This window comes from Marmota marmota, unplaced genomic scaffold (assembly GCF_001458135.2).
Source record: "Marmota marmota marmota unplaced genomic scaffold, marMar, whole genome shotgun sequence".
NCBI classification, from domain to species: domain Eukaryota; kingdom Metazoa; phylum Chordata; class Mammalia; order Rodentia; family Sciuridae; genus Marmota; species Marmota marmota.
Genome location: NW_026000168.1, coordinates 1,407,895 through 1,427,942, shown reverse-complemented (window position 1 = coordinate 1,427,942; position 20,048 = coordinate 1,407,895). Strand labels below are relative to the sequence as shown.

The following is a 20,048-nucleotide window of genomic DNA, read 5'->3' as shown; positions in this document are numbered from 1 at the left end:
CCCCCCCCGCGTCTGCGGAAGCGCCCAAGAGCTCCCCTTTCTTTGTGGTCAGGGAATGATGAAGTGGCCGCTGGCCCGGCCAGATGGCACTCACAAAGAGGAACACACGGCTCACCGTACACCGCCTTAGCTTTGCCACATAGAGAACTACGTCACTTAGGAAATCTCAGAGTTTTAACAGGGGACTTCCAAGAATCCCACTCGAGGAATGGCTTGGGACAGGCCCCTGGGAGCCCCCCCAGCCTGTGAGTGAACCACCACTCGTGACGAGACCCGGGACTGCGGGTTCTCTGTCCTGACGTGGCTGCCCACTGTCTTCCTCCTGCGGTTGGAATCCGTGCCCGACAGGAAACGGAACCTCACTTGGGACCCTGCACCCTAATGTCCACTCCAAGGTGCAGGCGCCCGTGAGAAGGCTCTCTTGATGCCCGAAACACAGAGAGCCTGGGGGTCCGGTGGAGCACAGCAGCAGAGGACACTGCAGACTCGAGACTCGGGAGATCCTGACCCGAGGCTGCGCCCTGTCCCCTCGGGATGCGGAGTCTTAAGGGAATCCCCCGCGCCTCTGAATTCTGACCTCCTGGTTCCAGGATGAGATGACTGACAGTTCTCCTCCTGCTTAACAGTTGACCTCCAACCCCTGCATCAGGACAGCCCTGAGCACTCCCCACGGGAGGGATGCAGCAGCTGTGGACAGGAACCCCAATCTAGCAAGAAGGACTTCCCCAGTCCTCCAAATGCAGGCCAGACGAATGGCCCACAGGAATACCCAGAATGCACTTTGGAGTGGGGGCTGGTGTGTCTGGGAGTATTACAGGCCCTCTGCCAAGAGCACTGGGTTCTGACCCCAGGAAGGCCTCGCTTCTGAGGGTCCCCCCAGGTAGATCCCGTCACGTGAGCCGCCGGGGTTGCTGCGATTCTGCTCTGAGAATCCAGGTCACCAACGGCAGCTGGGTGAGACTCCTCTCCACCCTTCAGGCCTGAGACACCTGGGCACAGGCTGCTGCTGAGACCAAACGTCCTGCTGCCTTAGCACAGGGCACACCGGCCCAGTTCCTGCGGTGAGGTATGTATTTCCTGGACATTTCCTCTCTGCCCCATCCTGCCCACTTCCTCTGCAGACTTCCGTCCACCCCCAAGGGCTCTGCCGTGCACTGGATGAGATAATTTCCTCTGCTTTCTGAAGTGGACGCAGATTCCCACCCCCCAACACCCACCCATCAGGGAAGAAAAATGGACTTAAGGAGTCTGCCATGGCCACCTCGCCAGGGAGGAAGAGCAGTGAGTGAGGGTGTAGGACTTCCTTTGACCAATCACAAAGGGCTTATCGATGGACTGACCGTCATCCCTCAAAGTGACACGGCCGCCCTCTCTACCTAGAGCTGCTAGATTCTGAGCACACAGAGGGGCCACCTCAAGCCAGGCCCAGACTCAACCCCCCTGTTGCTGGCCCCAGGCCAAACGGGGATGTGCATCACAGGGCCCTTTAAGAGCGGCCACTCCCGAGTCCTAGGGCGCCAGGGTCCGTCCTGCCAAGTGCCCACTGACACACAGGAGGGCCCACAGGTCTTGCTGATGAGACGTGGACCATCACAGAGCCCGAGGACTGTGCTGGCTGCTGACTGCCTCCCCCACTCAGGGAGCACCAGTCTTAAGAAAAGACCAAGGGAAGGGGCTGGGGGCGAGGGGGGTCAACGCACTTCATGGCCAGTGACCCACACTCTGGAGCACATCCACAAACGCGCCCTCTCCGACTTTTCAAGGAGCCAAGACGCGTTTCAATCACAGGAAAACCTAAGTCAGGCATCTGGGACGGCCGTCCCCAGGGGGCCCACAGGAGCCCAGCAGATGCTGCTGAGCCGCGGGACTCCTGGGACAGAGTGGGATAACGGTCCCCTGCAACGTGCGGCTCTGAGAGGGGCCTCCTGAGGTATCCCAGAGGAGCCAACCCGCCCGCAGTGTGCACGTCCGCCCCAGGTCTTGCCAGCAAGTGCTGGTAGAGGCTGGGGAGGCCCCGCACCCAGCCGGCAGCGGGACGGTGACCCGGGGAACGTCCTTACCTCCGAAGCATGGTCCAGGCTCATTTACGGACTGCGGTGTGCGCGGCTCGAAGGACCCGGAGGGCTGGGCGTGCTCCACAGCGGGCAGCTGGAGTGGGGACCCAGAGGCCTCCGACGCCTTCCGCTGCCACATAATCTCAAGGAAATGACCTGACGGTTTGTCGCTTTGATTAGAAACAAAGGCTCTCAACGTGACTCAGGGGGAGGGGGTGGGCAACCGCTTCAGCGTCTCCCGGCCCTGCTGGCCACCCAAAGTCCTCTTCATCACACCCTGAAACACAGGGGAAGTGTTTCCTGTTCCCCGACCTCCCAACGGGGCACCAGGGGGCTGGGAGCTCCTCTGGAGCAGGCCACAGGCCACACCAAGCACCATGGCCAAGCCCAGCTGCAGCTCTCCCCAGGCCTGTTCTGGGGGAGGCTGGGAACCTGACGCATGGAAATAAGAGGACACTTAATTCACCAGTGCCACCGTGGACACTGCCCTTCAGCCGCTGCTGCCCGCAGAGAGGAACTCAGAATTCCACCGACACCCCCAGCAGTGACCGTCAGCCACAGACAGAAAGTCCTGGCAGGACCATGATGGACCCAGAGAGGATGGACTTTGCCGTCCGTGGGCCACAGAATCATCCACTGTTGGAACTGCTCCAGGCGTGGAAATAATCGGAACACACAGTGCGCTTCAAGGTGAAGCTGAGAGAAAGATACTCAGAGTCCAGGGAGGGTCACCCATTCCCTTGTGCCTGAGAACAGTTAGGTAAGGACTTGGGACACGGTGTCCTGCTTCACCACCTGGTGAGAAAAAGGACCTTCTGGAACTCAGTGTAATGAGGGGTGGGACCAGGATCATGAACTCCGCAGCAGGAGAGGCTGGATGAGTGGCAGCCGTAGGTGCTTGGGACAGCTACTTGGTCTTTCTGGGAGCCTGTCCCCTCTTCTGTCAAGTGGAGACAAAGGTCCCTATCGCAGAAGGGCTTGGGAGGATTAAGTGAGATAATGTGCAGCGTAGAGGGTGAAGAAGGTGGCGGCACGTACCTGTCAGGTACCTAAACAGCCCAGGGCAAGGTGCCATGGTCCCTGCTACAGGAGAAGTTCATCCCTCAGGAATCAGGGGGGGTCGATGGCAAGTCCCTCCACAGGCTGGGATCACCTTGGGCACAGGATGCTGTCTGGGAAAGACGCGGCCTGAAACAGCCTCGTTCCGTGCCAGGTTTGCACACAGAGAAGGGGCACTCGGGGGCGAGATGGGTAGAAACGGTGGCCAAGAATTCAGTCCAGATTTAGTGACTGTGTGTGGCCGTGTGTCCCACGAGGGGAGGGGCTGATGTCAGAAGAATGAGTGACCGAGACATCACTGAGAAAGGCCACACACAGGCCCACTGCGGAGACTCTCACACATGCATTAAGGGGACAGGAAGAGGTACACCTTGAGGGGCACCTGACGTTCCCAATGAAGCCTCAGGCATGGAGATTCAAACCTGCAGCTCACACACCTGGGCAGAAGCAGTCCTAGAGAAAGGCGGGCCAAAGGGCAGAGCGGGAACACCAGCTTGAGCCCATGGCACCTTCAAACGGTCCCTGCCGGCAGTTGGGCACCAGGCAGGACTTGACCTGGCACCCAGCAACGTAGACTTAGGAAGTGCTGGGTAAGGAAACATTGGTCCATTTTGTGTTGCTATCACAAACCACCAGGGACCAGGTGATTTATAAAGAGTAAAGGTTTATGTCATAGACAATCAAGTCCAAGAACCTGGCACTGCACCTGGTGAGGCTGCATCATAACGAGGTGGGGGCCTCACATGGTGAGACAGAGTGACGGTCCCAGTGTGGTCTCCTGCCACTAATGCCATCCTGGGGACCCTCCCATCCCACTCATCTCCAACACCACTGGCTGTGCAGATCGGGTTTCCGGCACGTGAACCCTGGGGGTAAACCCTGAAGCCACACAATGTCCCTCCTGGAGGGGTCCAGTGGGCATGTGGTGTGGATGGTGACTGTGGACTGCGGACGTGGTAGACGGCAGCCTGTGGGCTGGACTCCGGCTCTGGTGACTCTCCAGGGCCCTTCTTGCTCTGGTCTGGGATGAGGAAACTGTATCCCAGGGTGGGGAACCGCACACACAAGGGCCCAAGGTGTGGGAGGACAGTCCCAGGGCTCTTTGCGAGCTTTGCATTCATCACCAAACCGTTGACCCTTCCGTCACGGTTACTTCCTGCCAAGCGGAGGCCAGACACTGCGAGTCCAATCTGGGTCACAAGCTGCGGCTCCCCAGAACCAGGGGCCCTACCCAGCTCTGAGCCGTCCCCCGTCCCCTAACAGGAAGAGCTTAGGAGGTCACCTCCTAAGCCCGGTGAGGTCTGTACAGGGACCTCTCCTCCCCAGCCGCCCTCCTCTACCTGCCCCCAAAGCCCACCTGGTCCAGTTCAAACACATGCAGCTGCCCACAGGGACGTCCAAGATGCAAACATCGTGTTTCCACCCAGAACCACTTACAGCCTGGACCTGGGTCCCCAAGGGCGGTGGTCACTGTGTCTGTCACCATGATCTCGGCTCTGCCCCTGGGAGCGGGGCTTCCCCTCCTCACACCCCTGGCTTCCGTTCCTTTCATCCATCCACGTCCGGGCTCCGTGGACACCTGGTGCCTTTTCTTAGATTGGCCTTCCCTCCGACAATGGTCTCTCGGGGTGTCTGCATCCTGGGGCACAGCCCTGTGGTCCCCCAGGACCCCAGGCTCAGAGGGGGTCTTGGGTGCTTCATTAAACGCTCTGCTGTCTTGTTACCGTTCTTACCAGTTTAGGACAAGGAGCCCCCCATTTTCCCTTTGCATGGGACCCTGCAAACCATGTGGCTGGCCCCACGGGGCACTGGGCTCCATGGTGGGGACTCAGTGGTAAGCAGGAAAGAGACTGAGAGGGGACCAAGAGAGAAAAAATAAAGTTTCCCACGAGACAACTTCAGATGAGGGTAAGGCCTAGGGAGCAGATCGAGTGGGTCATGGAGGCACAGGTGCCCACCACCGGGAACTGGGCACAGGCCAGAGGTGAAGGAGCCAGGTCCAGGAGGTGCCCGGCTGAGCTCAGGACCCTCGTGGCCCCGTCCAGGGCCCCATCCAGCACGGCACCTGGGAAGCTCACAACTGCTGTTTGGAAGGAGTGGAACTTCTGTTTACAAAGGAAAATCACCAAATACAGAGAGCTCCCTCCCCATCCACCAGAGATGGGAGGGACGGATCGGGACGTGTTTACTCAAGGTCTCCCTGAGATCCCGCGGCTCAGCGGCCGCCGGGTACACCACGTCCAGGAAAAACAGCCCACAGAAAAGTCTGTCACTCATGCTCCCCTCGGACAGGAGGACGGGGAATTCCCTGTGCGGGGTGGACGGGGGACACTCTGGGTTGCTCAACCACAAGTGGAAAACCAGGGGGGGAGGTGGAGGGAGGGGTGTGCTCTGTTTCCCAGGCGTGAACCGTGGGGAGGTGGACGCGGACTTCAGACCTAATCTCGTCCCTGTGTTTGGCCGGATAAAGACAAAAAGCCTTTGGGGTTCGTTTCTGAATTCCCTGTTTCACACGAGGCGCTGAGGCTCAGAGAAGCCAGGACCCAGAGCCTTTCGGGGGACAGAGCAGGACTGGAACCCAGAGCCGCCGGTCTCCCCGCGGCTGTCCTCGCAGCGTGGCAGACAACGAGAAGGGCGTCCAGGCCCACACGCGGGCGCCCTGTCAGATTTCCTTCCTGTCTGTATTGGAATCCGGTTTTCTGTTTTGCTTCATTTCCCATCTCTCTTTCCCTTGGCATTTCTTTAGTAATGAAATTGCACAATTTTATGACGGAAAATTGGAAGCACACACAGCAAGTGAGCGACCAGGGCGATGACCACTGCGCAGCCACCTTCACGGGGCTGATTCAGTGGCTCCGTCCGTCGTCCCACCTGCCTTTTGTCCTGCTGGGTTGTCCTGAAGCAGGTGTGAGGCTTCCAATAATTTCACTGGTAAATATCTCAGTATAAAAGATCCGGTCCCTGTTTGAAACATAGCCCCAAGTAAGCCAAAGGAAGAAAAGTGACCATCATTCCTTAGTATCTTCAGGCTTCCGGCCGGAGTTCCGGTTTCCAACTGTCGGACTAATGTCTCTCTTTCCAGTTTGTTGGGACCACGATCCAAAGGGAGGGAAAGTTCACGCTTGGCGACTGGTTCCTAGTTCTCCGTGGTCCCTGGTCACCTACGGGCCCCCTTTCCGTCCACTCTTCCTCTTCTCTCTCCTTGCAAATAAACCGCACTTCACTGTTGCCCAGGCTGGCCCTGGACCTGCGACCTCCTGCTGCAGGCTCCCGAGTCGCTGGGATGGCAGGGGCAGGGCAGCAGGCTCCTTCTTACTGCCCGGCTCGGTCGAGGTGGGGGGAGGCAGGGCCCCAGCCCAGCAGGTGCATCCTGCCCCTCGCCTCCCTGGTGCCCAGGACCCCTCCCTCAGCCACTCTTTCCTGAGCTCTCGTCACGATCCAAGTCACTGTAAAGCAATCCTGGTGTCTGCCCTTGCAACCCGATGACAGTGCTTCCAGAATCACATGGCATTTTGTAGGTGAGAAGCTGAGGCACAGGGGCACTGGGTGGCCCTCCCTGATCACGCAGCCAGTAAGGGATGGGGCTCGGGGACAGAGGCACACAGACCCCAATGTCCTGCGCGGCGGCAGGGTGTGTGCCCATCACTTAAGGGAAACAGAGCTGTTGATCCTGGATGCCATGCATTCGACACCTCCACTGAGAACAGCCCCTGGCTTCCTCTCTCCCGTCAAGCCACCCAGGGCCACCGCCTTGTCCCTGGACACCACTGCATTTTGAGTGAGTGGCTGCGAGGCTTCCCACCTGACATCCCCGAGCCTCAGCCACCAGTGGCTGCTGAGCTCCAGACAGTGTGCGGCCAACCAGGGCCGGAACCCCAGCACCTGCCGCTCTCTGCTCCCTCCTGGGTCCTCCTCTCCCCCTCTTCCTCTTGGTCTTTTTAACTGACGGACATGGACGAAGCCATTCACCCACTTTTACACCTGCCGAGCTTCATCAAAATCCGCCATTTTTCTAGAGCGTACACGTACCGTGGAGTCTTCTCATGTTATGGGTAAACTGACCCGTGACTTCAGAGTCGCCCTGTAAATGTAGGAGTGGTGCAGAAGGCGGGAAAGGGAGCCGTGCTTAGCGAACGTGGCTTTCTGGAAAAACCTCAGACTCCCAATACATGCCTTCAGGCTTCACTCCTATGTTCATATGTGACATCCAGGGGATTTACATTTGAACAGGAGTGACTCAGCTTGGAGAAAAAAAAAAATACCAAAACCGCAGGAGAAGAGAGAACAGGAAGACAAACACCCTTGCGTGTGTTTTATCCGAGAGACACACTCTGTCCGTACCAAGGTGAAGCCGACGTGGGCTCCAGTTGTAACCTGATGTCCTGTGTGAGCTTGAAAAAACACGTAAAGGACGTCACTGGCTGGTGAATAAAGGGCCCTGTTCAGACTCTGGAACTGATGCTCAATTTTTTTTTTTTTTTTTTTTAATGGAGTTGGCTTCTGCAGTGGAGTAAGGGAAAAACACATTCACCGAGAACAAAATTCATTTTCATAAGGAGTCGAAAGCAAAGTTGGATGAGCTTGGCTGGAGCTCTGTCTGGCACCCGTACCCAGAAAGCTTAATTTATAAAAATCCTAGGGAAGAAAGAGCCCCTGGAAGAGGAGCCCGAGCTGACAGTTGGGATGCTTCCTGCCCGGGGCCAGATTGTCTTCATGCGATTTACACTGGCACCCGCCTGTTTGGTAAAAGTGCATCGTTTTTCTCTTCGGGAACTACGTGGGACTAGTACTACGTTTTGTTCTGGGGACTCTTGCATTATTGGAGGATGAGGATGAGACACAGTACCTGAGGGGTCAAACGCTCTTGATATTGCCTGTGCTGGCAGGATTTACAGAGTGTGCATGCAGCCAGAGAGCCAGGTGGGGGAGCAGCTGTTGATTAAACACTCCTCAAGACCAGGAGAAAAGAGGGTTGGTTTTGGCTTTTGCTCCTAAGAATCCCAAAGGGTCCTCCTGTCCTGTGAGGGTGGGAAAGACCTGAGACAAGGTCCAAATGATACATGATGCCCATCTGATGTCCCAAACTGCCACGAGAAGAAAGAAACACTCTGAAATGTCCGTCGATCCTGGTCAGGACACCCAGGGCACCTTCCCGAGCCGGCTGCAGGGCTGGGCCAGGAAATAGCAGTCACTTGACATTCACAGCTTACAGGGCAGCAGAAACGGCCAACCTCCCCGCCCGGGGCTGGGCACGGCGGGTTCCTACAGCCGGAAGGCCACAAAACCTGGGGTCCTCGTGAGCCCCTTTCTACAAACTTGAATTTTTCCACTCTGCCATCTAAAAATGCTGCTTCCCCGGTGAGCGCAGCCCAGAGAGGCCGAGCTCGGGTGTTCTCAACCACCTTACCCTGACCTGGGGCTATTTTCTACCACGAAAAAGCATCAACCCACATGCAGACATCTATTTTGATGGGCTCCGCCTTTTCCTGTACAAAGTTTCCAAAACTTTACAGGACGCGAACGTCCCCTCTGGGCAGAGGCCCATGGATGCTGCCGTCTGGCTCCCTCAAAAGCTCAGCGGCCTCTGAGCCAGGCACTGCCCTCTCCCAGGCCCCGCCGTCTCTGCTGGCACCAGAATCCGCCTCCCGTCTGCCTCACCCCTCCCACGCATGCCCTAGACTGACCAGAGCGTGTTTCTTAAAATGGAAAGTGGACGCGTTGGGTCATTTGTGCGACCAGCCTACAGGAGCTCCTACCAGGCCCCAGGCCTGGTGACCCACAGTGGGGTCCCCACACCCCCCGCTAATATTCTGGCCTGGGAGAAACCAATCCACACATCAGCAAAGATAAGGTTATAGCCGAAGATACAGCGGCTAAGAGAATGGGCAGGGGTCGCCTTTGGTTGAGTGGCATCTGAAAAGAGACCAGCAGGAGGTGGGGGGAGGCAGAGGACACCCCAGAGGCCAGGGGCAGAGGCTCTGATCCAGGACCGTGCCGTGCAGCCACTTCGCAGCTACGGCAAGGATCCAGCTAAGAAATCAGGGGTCAGCAGGTGGAGGAGGAGGGGACGGACCTGGCCACCAGGGGCTGGAGGATGCTTGGGTGTTTGTAATTAGACATGAACTTCTTTACCAAAGGCTTCCCCTTCCCTACAGAAAAGTTTCTGCATCTTTCAAATGGGGCCCATTATAGCCATTTCATGTCATTGTTCAGAGAATTAAATAATGGTCCATAAACTACTTAGCACTGTGTCTGGCACCTAGAAAAATGTTCATTAAGTAAAAATGAATCTAGCTAACATTTTATTAAAAGGCCTTTGGTGAGCCAACCACCCTTTTGAGATCTACATTTACATGACCTTGTTGGTCCCTTCAACAACCCCAAGAGGCTGCTGATGTTAAATGGTAAGGGTAAAAGAAATTGAAGTTAAAGCGTAAAAGTTAAAGGGTAAAAGACCGGGTGTTGTAAAGTTTCTAAGCTGCAAGGTCTGAGTTAAAATGTAAAGGATTAGGTATTGTTAGGTTTCTATGCTACCTGCAAAACCTGAAATCCCTGTAGCTGTTAGGACAATACTGGAACTGCCCAGTAAATATTCCCACTGACTCCCTGGTTGTCCGATAACTCGGGACTCTGTGTAACTGGTCACGTAGTCCTTTAGGCCCTAAAACCAATCAGTTTGAATGTGTACCCCATTTAGAAATGACCTATCACTCCAGCCTGACCTGTTCCTGCCAATGAATGAACTAATCATGTTTAGGAGTTGTTGTTTGATTTTCCAGCGGTGTATAATGATTTGTTAAAGGAGACTGTGATGTATGTAAAATCCCCGCCCTCCCCCCAAAAAGTGTACTTAAGCAGTGCTCAGCCCCTGCTCGGGGCTCTGGGCTGCTTTCCCTTCTTGAGTGGGCACGGAGCCCCAGCATGCTGGTTCAATAAATCCCCTTCTGCCAATTGCATGAGTGGTCACTTGGTGGTCTCTTTCTCCGACGTTTCGCCTGACCCTTACAAAATCCCCATTTTGTGCCCAAGAAAATGAGGCACAGAGAGGTCAAGCAACTGGCCCATGTCACTCAGCTATGAAGTAAAAGACTTTGGGCTTAAACAGTGCTCAGAGTTTGCACATTAGTGGGATCAGCTTTGGCCTTAGGATCAATTTTGCGCCAGGGGTCTAAGTTTTTACATTTGAAAAGATACTATTCTCCTATCCATGTTCTGTATAACCCTTCTGCCAAACATAAACCATAGGTTTTATTTTACCTTTTGTGTTAGCAACAAAACAGAATAAATCACAGGCTCCCAGGACAAGTAGCGTGGTCAAACAGCACCCAGACAACGGGCAACGAGACCTGGTTCCAACCCGGCTGACGAGCCCGTTCAGCCTCCCCGCTCTGCAAGAGCCCCTCTCTCTCTCAGATAATAAGCAGATGACCACATTATAATGAGGCGAACCGATTTCTGTAAAAACATTCGCTGGCTTCACTTCCCAGGCTTGACCCAGGGCCTGTGGTAACTAGGTCTCAGCAGCTGCCCATCTAGGGTTGTCACAGGGACAGTTCACAGAGAGGAGAAAGAGGGGGCACCGGGGTGCCGGGGCCGGCGGGAGAGAGAACTGAGAATCTGGTCCCTGAGCAAGAATCCAGGGCTGGCGGGAAGGGAGGGGGAAAGCCTCCTTTGGAGGAGTCAGAAATAAAGCAACTAGATGTGAGGAAGCACTATACTGTCATACAGACCAAGATGACTGCAGCTGTAGGGCTGGTGTCCACCAAGACCACTGGACACGATTCTTCACCTAGGAGAAAGGAGGAACCAAGTCTCCTGCAGACTTTAGACACTCTAAAGGTTCATGTGCATAAGGAGTTGAGAATGATGCATTCACAAAGATAATTATTGGACAGGCATCTGTGTAAACACCCATTCATCTATCTGTCCGTCCATCCATCCATCCATCCACACACCCACCTATCATCTACCCACCCTCCCATCCATCTACCCAACCAAGAATCCATCCATCCACCACTCATCCATCCATCCACCCACCTATCATCTACCCACCCTATATCATCCATCCACCTATCTATCTAACCAAGCATCCATCCATCCACCTACCCTATCATCCATCCATCCACCCATCCATCCATCCATCCAAACACCCACCTAGCATCTACTCAACCTACCACCCATCCATCTGTCCATCTATCCATCCATCCACCCACCTACTATCTACCCCAGCAAGCATCCATTCATCTATATCCCCACCTATCATCCACCCACCCTACCTCCTATCCATCTGCCCACCTAGCATCTATTCACCCTGTCACCCATCTGTCCATCCATCCACCAACATACTATTTATCCAACCAAGCATCCATCCATCCATCCATCACTCTTCTGTCTATCTCTCCATCCATCCATCCATACATACATTTAACACACTGTTTCAGTGCTTCTAAAGTTTGGTACATTTAATTTTTATAATGATCTCAGAAAAAAACTCTCAAGGTAGGTACAATGATTGTTCACATTTTACAGAAAACAACCTACTTTCAGAGAACTCACTTGGCTAACAAAAGTTAAGGTCTGAACTCTCAAAGTGTGAGTTTTAGATTTCGTTTTGAAGCACTGGGCTGTTTTTCCCAATATCAGTTGAGTGGATGAATAAGAGGATAACTGATAGGATTTGATCTTTATATACTATGTAGCTTTTAGCTAATAAAGCAGGTTGGTGGGCAGAGGCTGAGTGTGGCTTGGCCAGTCATATTCCAGCCCCGGGAGGGGGTGGGGGCGGGCGGCGAATCAGCTGATACGTCCACTAACCAACAGGATGCGGTGTGAGATAGCATCTTGACAGGGAAAAGAGAAGGCACAACATCCAATAATAACAATAAAGTCAAAAAACCTGCAACTCTCCCTAATTCCTATGACAGAGAAACTCTTGCCTCATACGTACAAGGAGATAAGCATACGAGTCTTCACTACCGTCCTTACGGACATTGAAAACCTGGGGCAATCTGAACACCCATCCGTGAGAGCTTGGTTTATTCTTACAGTGGAATACGGGGGTTAGAACGAATTTAGAGATGAACCCCAAAACTGGAGAGACAAATCAGGAAGCAGACTCACCCTCACACACACACAATTTTACAGATGCACAAACTGGTGTCATTGCTTATAGACAAAAGCAGATGTGCTTATAAAATAGGTGATTATAAAACATGCCTGGGATGGAAAATCTCCAAGTGGGATGAGTTCAAAGGAAGAGGGAGGAGGTACCCGGGAGGTTTCTAATATTCTACACCATGTCTTTATATTATAAGAAACTACCCCAAGCAAAAATGGCAAAATATTAGCCAGGACTTAACCCTGGGACCTGGAAGCTCATCATTCGTTGTTTTGCATGTCCACAGGATCCCTGAACGTGTTCCTAATCCTGTACACGCACAGCCAGGTGCAGGGCCCAGCCCACGGGGCCGCTTGGCCATCAGTAACCACCAGTGGAGGTCAGACGGCAGGGGTCCACACAAGCAAAAGCAAGACAGCTATTTAAGCAAAAAGCTTCCCCTAAACACGAAGTTCAAAAGCTGAAAACAGTCAGAACATTAGGAGAAAATGGGCCTATTCAACGCAGCGTCTTCACCAGCCTCTCTCACGTAAGCGCACTTCAAGGATGACCACAGGGTCACGCGTGAACACACACATAGCAGGCGTGTAATTTCCCGTGGACGCTGATTGAGTCTTTTCCACCCACCTACCCTATCATCCATCCATCCATCCATCCACCCACCCACTTAGCACCTACCCACACTAACATCCATCCATCCACCCATCCATCCATCCATACTTGGAAAACCTGACGTTTTCCAAGCTGCCCAACGAAGATTCGCACACTTGTCAAAGACCCTGAGCAGGGTCTGAGGGTCCCTAGATGACGCCGTAGTCATGTCAAGTGGAGGGCTAAACACCAAGATGGTACCATTTTGGGGGGTTTGAGAAGGAACCCAGCCTCTCAGCTCCTGCTGTAAAGGCCCGGCCTTCACTGGCCAGGAAGAGTGGAAGAGGAATTTCCCCATTGAGAGCTGGATCCTTACCCCGGGGATCAGCCACTTTCTGTCCTGCGGGTCACTCAGCACCCATGGTTGAGGGCAAGGCCACTGGACCTCCTCAGCAGGGTGTAGGACCCAGCCAGGGGACGGCTCTCAGGGTCACCTGCCTGAATTTAACAGCCAAACTCTGCACCCTCCCTCCTGCTCTCTCACTCGCCCCTCCCGACCCGCTGGCCGTGACCTGGTTCTGGCCTCAGCCCAGCACCTGGGTTGGCATCCGTGGAAGACGCTGTGATGTGCTGCCCAGCTGTTGGGAGAGCTCTGGGCCTCACAGTGCTCAGGCCCCCCGGGCACTGCCCTCTCTAAACACAGCTGCCACCTCCGAGGACCCCCTCTCAAGAGTGGCCACATCCCACAATGGGCTGAGGGGCTAGGGGAAGCCCAACCTCCTCCTCGGTCCCCCTATAGGTCACCCCACCTCCAATGATGGGCCGAGGGGCTAGGGGAAGGCCAGCCTCCCACACGGTCCCCCTGTAGATCACCCCACCTCTAATGATGGGCTGAGGGGATGGGGAAGGCCAGCCCTCTTGTTCCAACTTAGGACATCTCTGTCCTCCGTGCCTGGAGGCCATCTGTGACCTTGGATGACCTGAGCAGTAGCCCAAGGGCCCCCTGTGCCCAGTCCCAGGCCTTCCGACCCCTGCCCAGGGGCTGCTCCTCAGCTTCCTGCTTGCTCACCCACTTCCGGGCTACTCCCAAGGAGCCCAGTCTGCCCAGCTCTCCTCCTGTCTGGCCCTGTGGTGGGTCGTGTGACCAGCTCTGACGGAGGACTTGTGCTCTTCGCTGTCCGCCATGTTCAGTCTCTCCCCAGCTTCCACAGAACCTGCCTATCACCGCCCCCAGAGTCCTGCTGCTCCTGGTTATGGCTGTGGATAAACAAGTGAAGGGACCCACCCATAACGCCAATCATCCCCGGTACTAGGAGGACTGAGTGAAAGCAAGCTGAGCACTTGAGTATATTTCCTGATTTCCTAATGACTGGGCTTTGGATGAGAAAGTTCTAGATTCTTTCCAGTTCTGCTTATCTAGGATGGACTGAGGACTTTTTCTTCCTGTAACCTTCTCCACCCACATTGTATTTTTTTTTTCTTCTTCTTCCGTGGACTGGCACACATTTACTGTAACGGGACAGAGTTAAAATGTTCAGCTTTGGATCAACTACTCAACTCTAGGTACCTGACTCCCAAGCACTGCCCTCTGCCTGGCAGGCCAGAAAGCAGTCAGGCATGCAAGTGAATGGCATGGGTGTGTGCCAATAAAACTTTATTTACAAAAGCAGGCGGTGGGCCAGTTCCCTGTGGAGGGTGCAGCTAGCTCCATGATAGGCTTGGAGATGCCCCCAGATCACTCCATGCTGGCTGGACAGTCGACCTCTGGGACCTGGCCTTCCCAAGCATAGTGGTGAGATGGAAAGTTCAAAGGTCACAGGTCATCTTGGACACAGAGAGGATTCCTCAGAAGCCCCAGGGCCAGATGGGCTGAACTGGAACAGGATATGGGTCTATGGAGGGGAACAAACCCAAGTACCCCAGGTCTACCCTGCACATGCTGCCTTGGGAAATCCCTCTGACTCTCTACAGGAACATCTGCCATGTCAAAAGGAAACTTGGTTTCCAGAGAAGTGATCTTGCTCATAAAAACAGTACCCTTGGCTACCTGGTATGGTGAACCGGGTCTGAGCTCAGCCTTTGGGACTTCAGTGAGGGGTGACCTTTGTGGAGCATTGGCTTGCACCAGCACAGTGCTAAGTGTCATCTACGTTACCTTCTGAATTTGTCACCCCACCTCACCCTGCAGCTAGGGTGGCCCTACCCTGTTACCCAGGAGGAAACGAGGCCGGGAGAGGGGGAAGCAACTTGCTCAAGGTCAAGTTTGCTCCCAGGGAGCTGCAGACTGTGCCTCCCAGACTGTGTGCTGTGCCCCGGCTGCCAGCTGCCCGCCTCGGGGGAGCTGGCCCAGCCTCTTCTGGTCACTAAATCCCCCAGATTCTGTTCAAGCTGCCTCCTTTGGGCAGCAATGATTCCATTCAGGGTTTGCAAGAAATCCTACCTTTGGGACATGCGGGCGAAGGAGGAAAAACCCAGCCCAAGTAATAAACAGAGGGCTTTGTCAGGACCTGCCACACTTAATGAAAACTGAGAGGTGTGGGTCTTGTTTTTTTCAACAGCATTCTCCTGTCATTTCCGCGTGCCTCGTTGGTGGGACCTAATTAATTGCTATAATGCAACCCATCCAGGGAGGAGATGAGCTGGGAAGGCCTGTGGTGGGCGAGTCGCTTTGCAGATTTGAGCTCAGAGGTTGAGTTCTCAGGACCACCCCTTGAGCCCACCTCAAGCCTTGGCCCACAGGCTGCGTTTTTGGTAAAGGGAGCCCGTTTCCCATCCGGCCCTGCACTATAGAAGGGCCGTATGGCCGGCATCTTAATTATTCATGGTGCGTTGGCAAATGAAGTCACTCGGAGGAAGCGTTCAATTCCAGAGAAGTGTCACCTCCCCGGGCTTCGCTGGCCGGGCAATAATGCTGGGGTCAGAACTCTTATGAACAGGCGGGAGATCTGCTTTCACTCAGTGTGCACACCCCCCCTCGGCCGCCCGCGGGTGCCAGGGAAGGGCGTCTCCCTGCCCTGACTTCTCTCAACAAGACCATTCAGATGGGAAGAAAAATGACACCTTTTTAAAAATCAACAAGACGATTTTTTTTTTTTTAAAAAGCAGTTCCTGTAAAACACGGAACTTGCTGGTGTTTCCAGTTCACATGCCAAAGAGCTGGGCAGTGCCATGGAAAATTCCCCTTGAGGTCTACCCGGAGAACGACGGGAACGTTACCAGCGTCCTCACGGGGAGCCCCCATGCCTTACCCTCAGATGACCGTGGCAGAATACGAGGAAAGCTATTTCTGTGCTAATCTTTGCACTTACCTTGAAACACAACTTTTTTTTTTTCCCCCTGCAGAGAATGCTAGATTTGAGATTCTAACAGTGCAGGGACATTGCAGCTGCCGAGTTTCAGATGGCATCTTGCTTCCTTATTGGAGGACACGGGACCTGGGTGGGCCCAAATGGGCCTGTTCCTTTCAGCCTAAGCCAGGCAGTGCCAGCCACTGTTCCCAGCCACTGCCTTCAGTATCACCCCTTAAGGAGCACGTCTTACACACTGTTTGTTTTCTGGTGACCCTTCCCCGTTTGAATGCCACAGATATACTGTGCTGGGTTTATGCACTATATGTCTGCACTCTACACCTTCAAGCAGGAAGTTTATTGCCACCCCGAGTTCTCCACCCCTCAGAGATTTGCTCCTTCTGGGCCACATCCCTCCCATTAAGAAGCCCTAAATTGTGCTGGGTGTGGTGGCGCACGCCTGTAATCCCAGTGGCTCAGGACTGAGGCAGGAGGATCGCAGGTTCAAAGTCAGCCTCAGGAGTGAGGCCCTAATCGACTCAGCAAGACCCTGTATCCAAATAAAATGTAAAAACAGGGCTGGGGATGTGGCTCAGTGGTTAAGTGCCCCTGAGTTCAATCTCTGGTACCCCCTCAAAAAAAAAAAAAAAAAAGAATTTCTAAATTGCAACCTGACACCCTGTGCCAATTAGTACCTGGCATTAGAGCTGGGCACAGGCCCCACATGCACACCCAGAGTATCAACTAGGACTTTTGATAGTTGGGAGATATAGGAGGTTCTCTTTCTAGTGAGGCACCCTGGCACATGCCTGTAACCCCAGCTGCTTGGAAGGCAGAGGCAGGAGGATTGCAAATTGGAGGCCAGCCTCAGGCAACTTAGTGAGGTCCTCTGAAAATAAGAGAAAAGAATACAGAGAAAAATTCTCTTTCTGGGTATATTGGTGTGTGGTCTGAGGACTGCAGATGCTGTGACTATCTGCTGTCCTCAGGGCAGAAGCCAGCTGAGGACACAGCCCACACATGAAGTGGACCAGGTCAGAATGAATTCTGCAGACAGCATTGTGCCCCGATCATAACCAGGCCTGAGTTTGGTTTCACCACTGGAATGTTAGCCCAGGTGAAGTCACTTCTTTTCACTCTGTGGGTTAGGTTGGGTTTCCTGTTATCATAATTTGGAACATCCGACAGAACAGGTAACATGCATCGCGTGCTTCCTAAGATCTAAGCCGTGTGCTGAATGCGCTGCACGTCAGGGAATTCTCTTACCCAGCTCTGTGATCACCTCCACTGATCTCCCACTTCAGAGATGAGGAGACGGAACCTCAGTGAGATTAACTTGGCCATGGCCACACACCGGCCGAGACTGGGGGCCCTCACCTACCTACTGTGGAATAGATAAGAGGCCAAGGGGAGAAATCACTTCCCTTCTTTTTCATTCTAGACAATTCAGTTCACCACTTTCTTGCTCGATATTTGAAAAGCATTAACAATTTTTATTTTAGTTGAATATGGTCACTATACCTTTGTCTTACTTATTTATTTTTATGCTGAGGATTGAACCCGGTGCCTCACACATGCCAGGCAGGTGCTCTACCACGGAGCCACAACCCCAGCCCCTTGAAAATTTAAAAAATTTCAACTTTAAAAGGATCTTTCTTTGCAAATGATTTAAGCATATTGTGCCATTAAGAAAACTATTGTTCTAAGGCTAAAAAAACCAAAACTGTTTAAAATCTTATTTCTCCAAAAACCCAGGAAACTTTAAACCTGAGCCTCATTTTCTTCTACTTGTGACTTAATACTCACAAAAGTCCTTGTTATTTTATTTATTCATTTATTTATTGTGGTGCTGGGGATTGAACCCAGGGCTTTGTGCATGCAAGGCAAGCTCTCTACCAACTGAGCTATGTCCCCAGCCCTCCTGGTTATTGTAAATGCATGTTCTGATCACAAGAAGATATTGACTCCATCGGTGTTCATTTTACAGAAGAGAAAAATGTGTATTTCGGTAGCTTAACCTTTCAAACTGAAGTTGTGCCTTAAAATTATTATTGACCAAACTGATAAAGAACTCACAGGGTCCGGGGTTGCTGAAACCTTCATTTTTGAATTGGTCAGTAACAGCATTCGAGATAAGCCATAAATCCCCTGAATCCCCTGGGAGAGAGGCACAGAGACTGTCTGGTTGACCACACTATTTGGGTCTTCTTTTTGAAAATTTCCCCAACACCAGAAAGAAAAAGCAAAACTACATGCGGGACACTTATCCTCTAAACCAAACTGAACAGGGATTTCCCAAGAGAGAGTGGAAAAAAACCGTGAAAGACAGACACACTTCTGGCTCCAAAAGCCAGGGGAGCGTCTGACCTGTGGCCAGCTGGGATCTATCCAGAGTTCCCTAATACGCTCAAACCCCCACGTGCCCCGGTTCTCAGCATGGCTTTGGGATTCCACGTCAAAACGCACGACAACAGAGACAGGTTACAGAAAGCAAGAGAAAGCACAAATTAAAATGTTCCTCACGTCTAGGCAAGGATGACCGGGGGTCAGGGACCCTCTAGACGTCTACTGGCTGACCTCAGAGGCTGCCTTTTCATTCTGCCTGGTGGACGAAACACGGTGGCTTCTCTAAACCAAGTGCTCCATCACAGATGGGACACGATATAACCAGCTACAGATCCCAGCCGTAGGAGGAATGGGGTCAGGGTGGGGGAACCCAAGAATGGGCAGCAGAGCCCTTCCACCTCACATGAAAGAAGATGGGGTATTGCCCTCCCATAAACCCAGGTACAACCTTCCTAATTCAACAACACTGGGCTCTTAGCCTGAGAAACCCTAACAACCAAAGCACACAAAGCACTTTTGAATCCACAAATCACTGTTTAAAACAACCCAGCCAAGATGCAGTTCCAGAGCAGAGGGAAGGAGGGTCTCCTAGTTGAACAAAGTCGCTGCTTTTTTTTTTTTTTTTTTCTTATACNCAAGCAAAGGAAGGGATACTTTTTTTTTTTTTTTTTTGCTTGCAGCATGGGACCCAGCAGAAGGAGAAAGAGGCTGTGCTGTTACAGGGAGTGATCCCAGCCAAGCACAAAACCCGCCAGGTCACCCTCGGTCCCCACCTGCCAGCCTCCCACAAACTGTTCACCATTTGGTGTCCTTCCTTCCAAAGGCCGGAAAGGCTCAGAATCAGCTTTTCCTGGCTCTGCCCTGCAAGTTGGGGTTGCCTGATGGAAAACTGAAATAAAATCAAAAGGAGGCCAGCAAACCCAGGAAGGGACCTGGGACAGAGTGTGAAGCCATCTATTCTAAAATGGCCAGGCACCCCTCTGCGATGCAAAGGAAGAGGTCCCCTGAATGTCAAAGTCCCTTCCTGGAGGGACTGGACTTCCTCCACCGCTGTAACCCACGTGTGCAAATGCTGGAGGGCCTCACCGGTGCCCCCCCCCACCCCGTGCAGGGCCAGGAAGACGCGGTCACCCACAGCGGCCGAGCATTTGACGCAATGGCCAGCCACCGGCTGGGAGTTGAGAAGGAAGTCACACAGGTGGGCCCTGCGCGCGGCTCACCTGGTACACGTCGCGCAGCCCGCACCACGTCCGCAGCACCTGGTGGCAAGCCCGCAGCCGCTCCGAGGACCATCTCCGCAGCGTGGTCACCGTCAGGTTCCACACGAAGCGGCTGCCGGCGAACAGCAGGTCCTCCACGCCGCACATGAACACCGAGGCCATCCTCCGGGTTCGGTCCCGACGCCACCTCCGCGGGCAGCGGGGTCAAGCCTGCCGCCCGGCTGGTCTGCAGCGCGCGCCCGGCCGGCTCCGGGCGGCATGCCCCGGGATTGGGCCCCGGGATTGGGCCCGGCCAGCCAACGGCCGCGGCGGCACCGGCCGCCGCGTGCGCCCGCAGCGCCGAGCCGGCTGCGCTCAGCTCCGCCAGGCGGGA

The 20,048-nt window shown here is 53.8% G+C and overlaps 1 protein-coding gene across 4 annotated transcripts in view; it reads right to left on the bottom strand.

The window, feature by feature from the left end:
- Frmd4b (FERM domain containing 4B) overlaps positions 1 to 20,048 on the bottom strand; it is a 142,555-nt gene that overhangs the window by 102,744 nt on the left and 19,763 nt on the right. The window contains exon 1 of one of the 4 annotated variants that reach the window (XM_048786986.1): positions 19,676 to 20,006. The exons of 1 other annotated variant lie outside the window; for it this stretch is intronic. In XM_048786986.1, the coding sequence (XP_048642943.1) occupies positions 19,676 to 19,837 (162 nt within the window). In that variant the 5' untranslated portion in view covers positions 19,838 to 20,006. Of the gene's footprint in view, positions 1 to 2,060; positions 2,080 to 19,675; positions 20,007 to 20,048 lie in introns of those variants that run through there. 2 more of the 4 variants (XM_048786985.1, XM_048786987.1) reach the window with 2 other exon arrangements.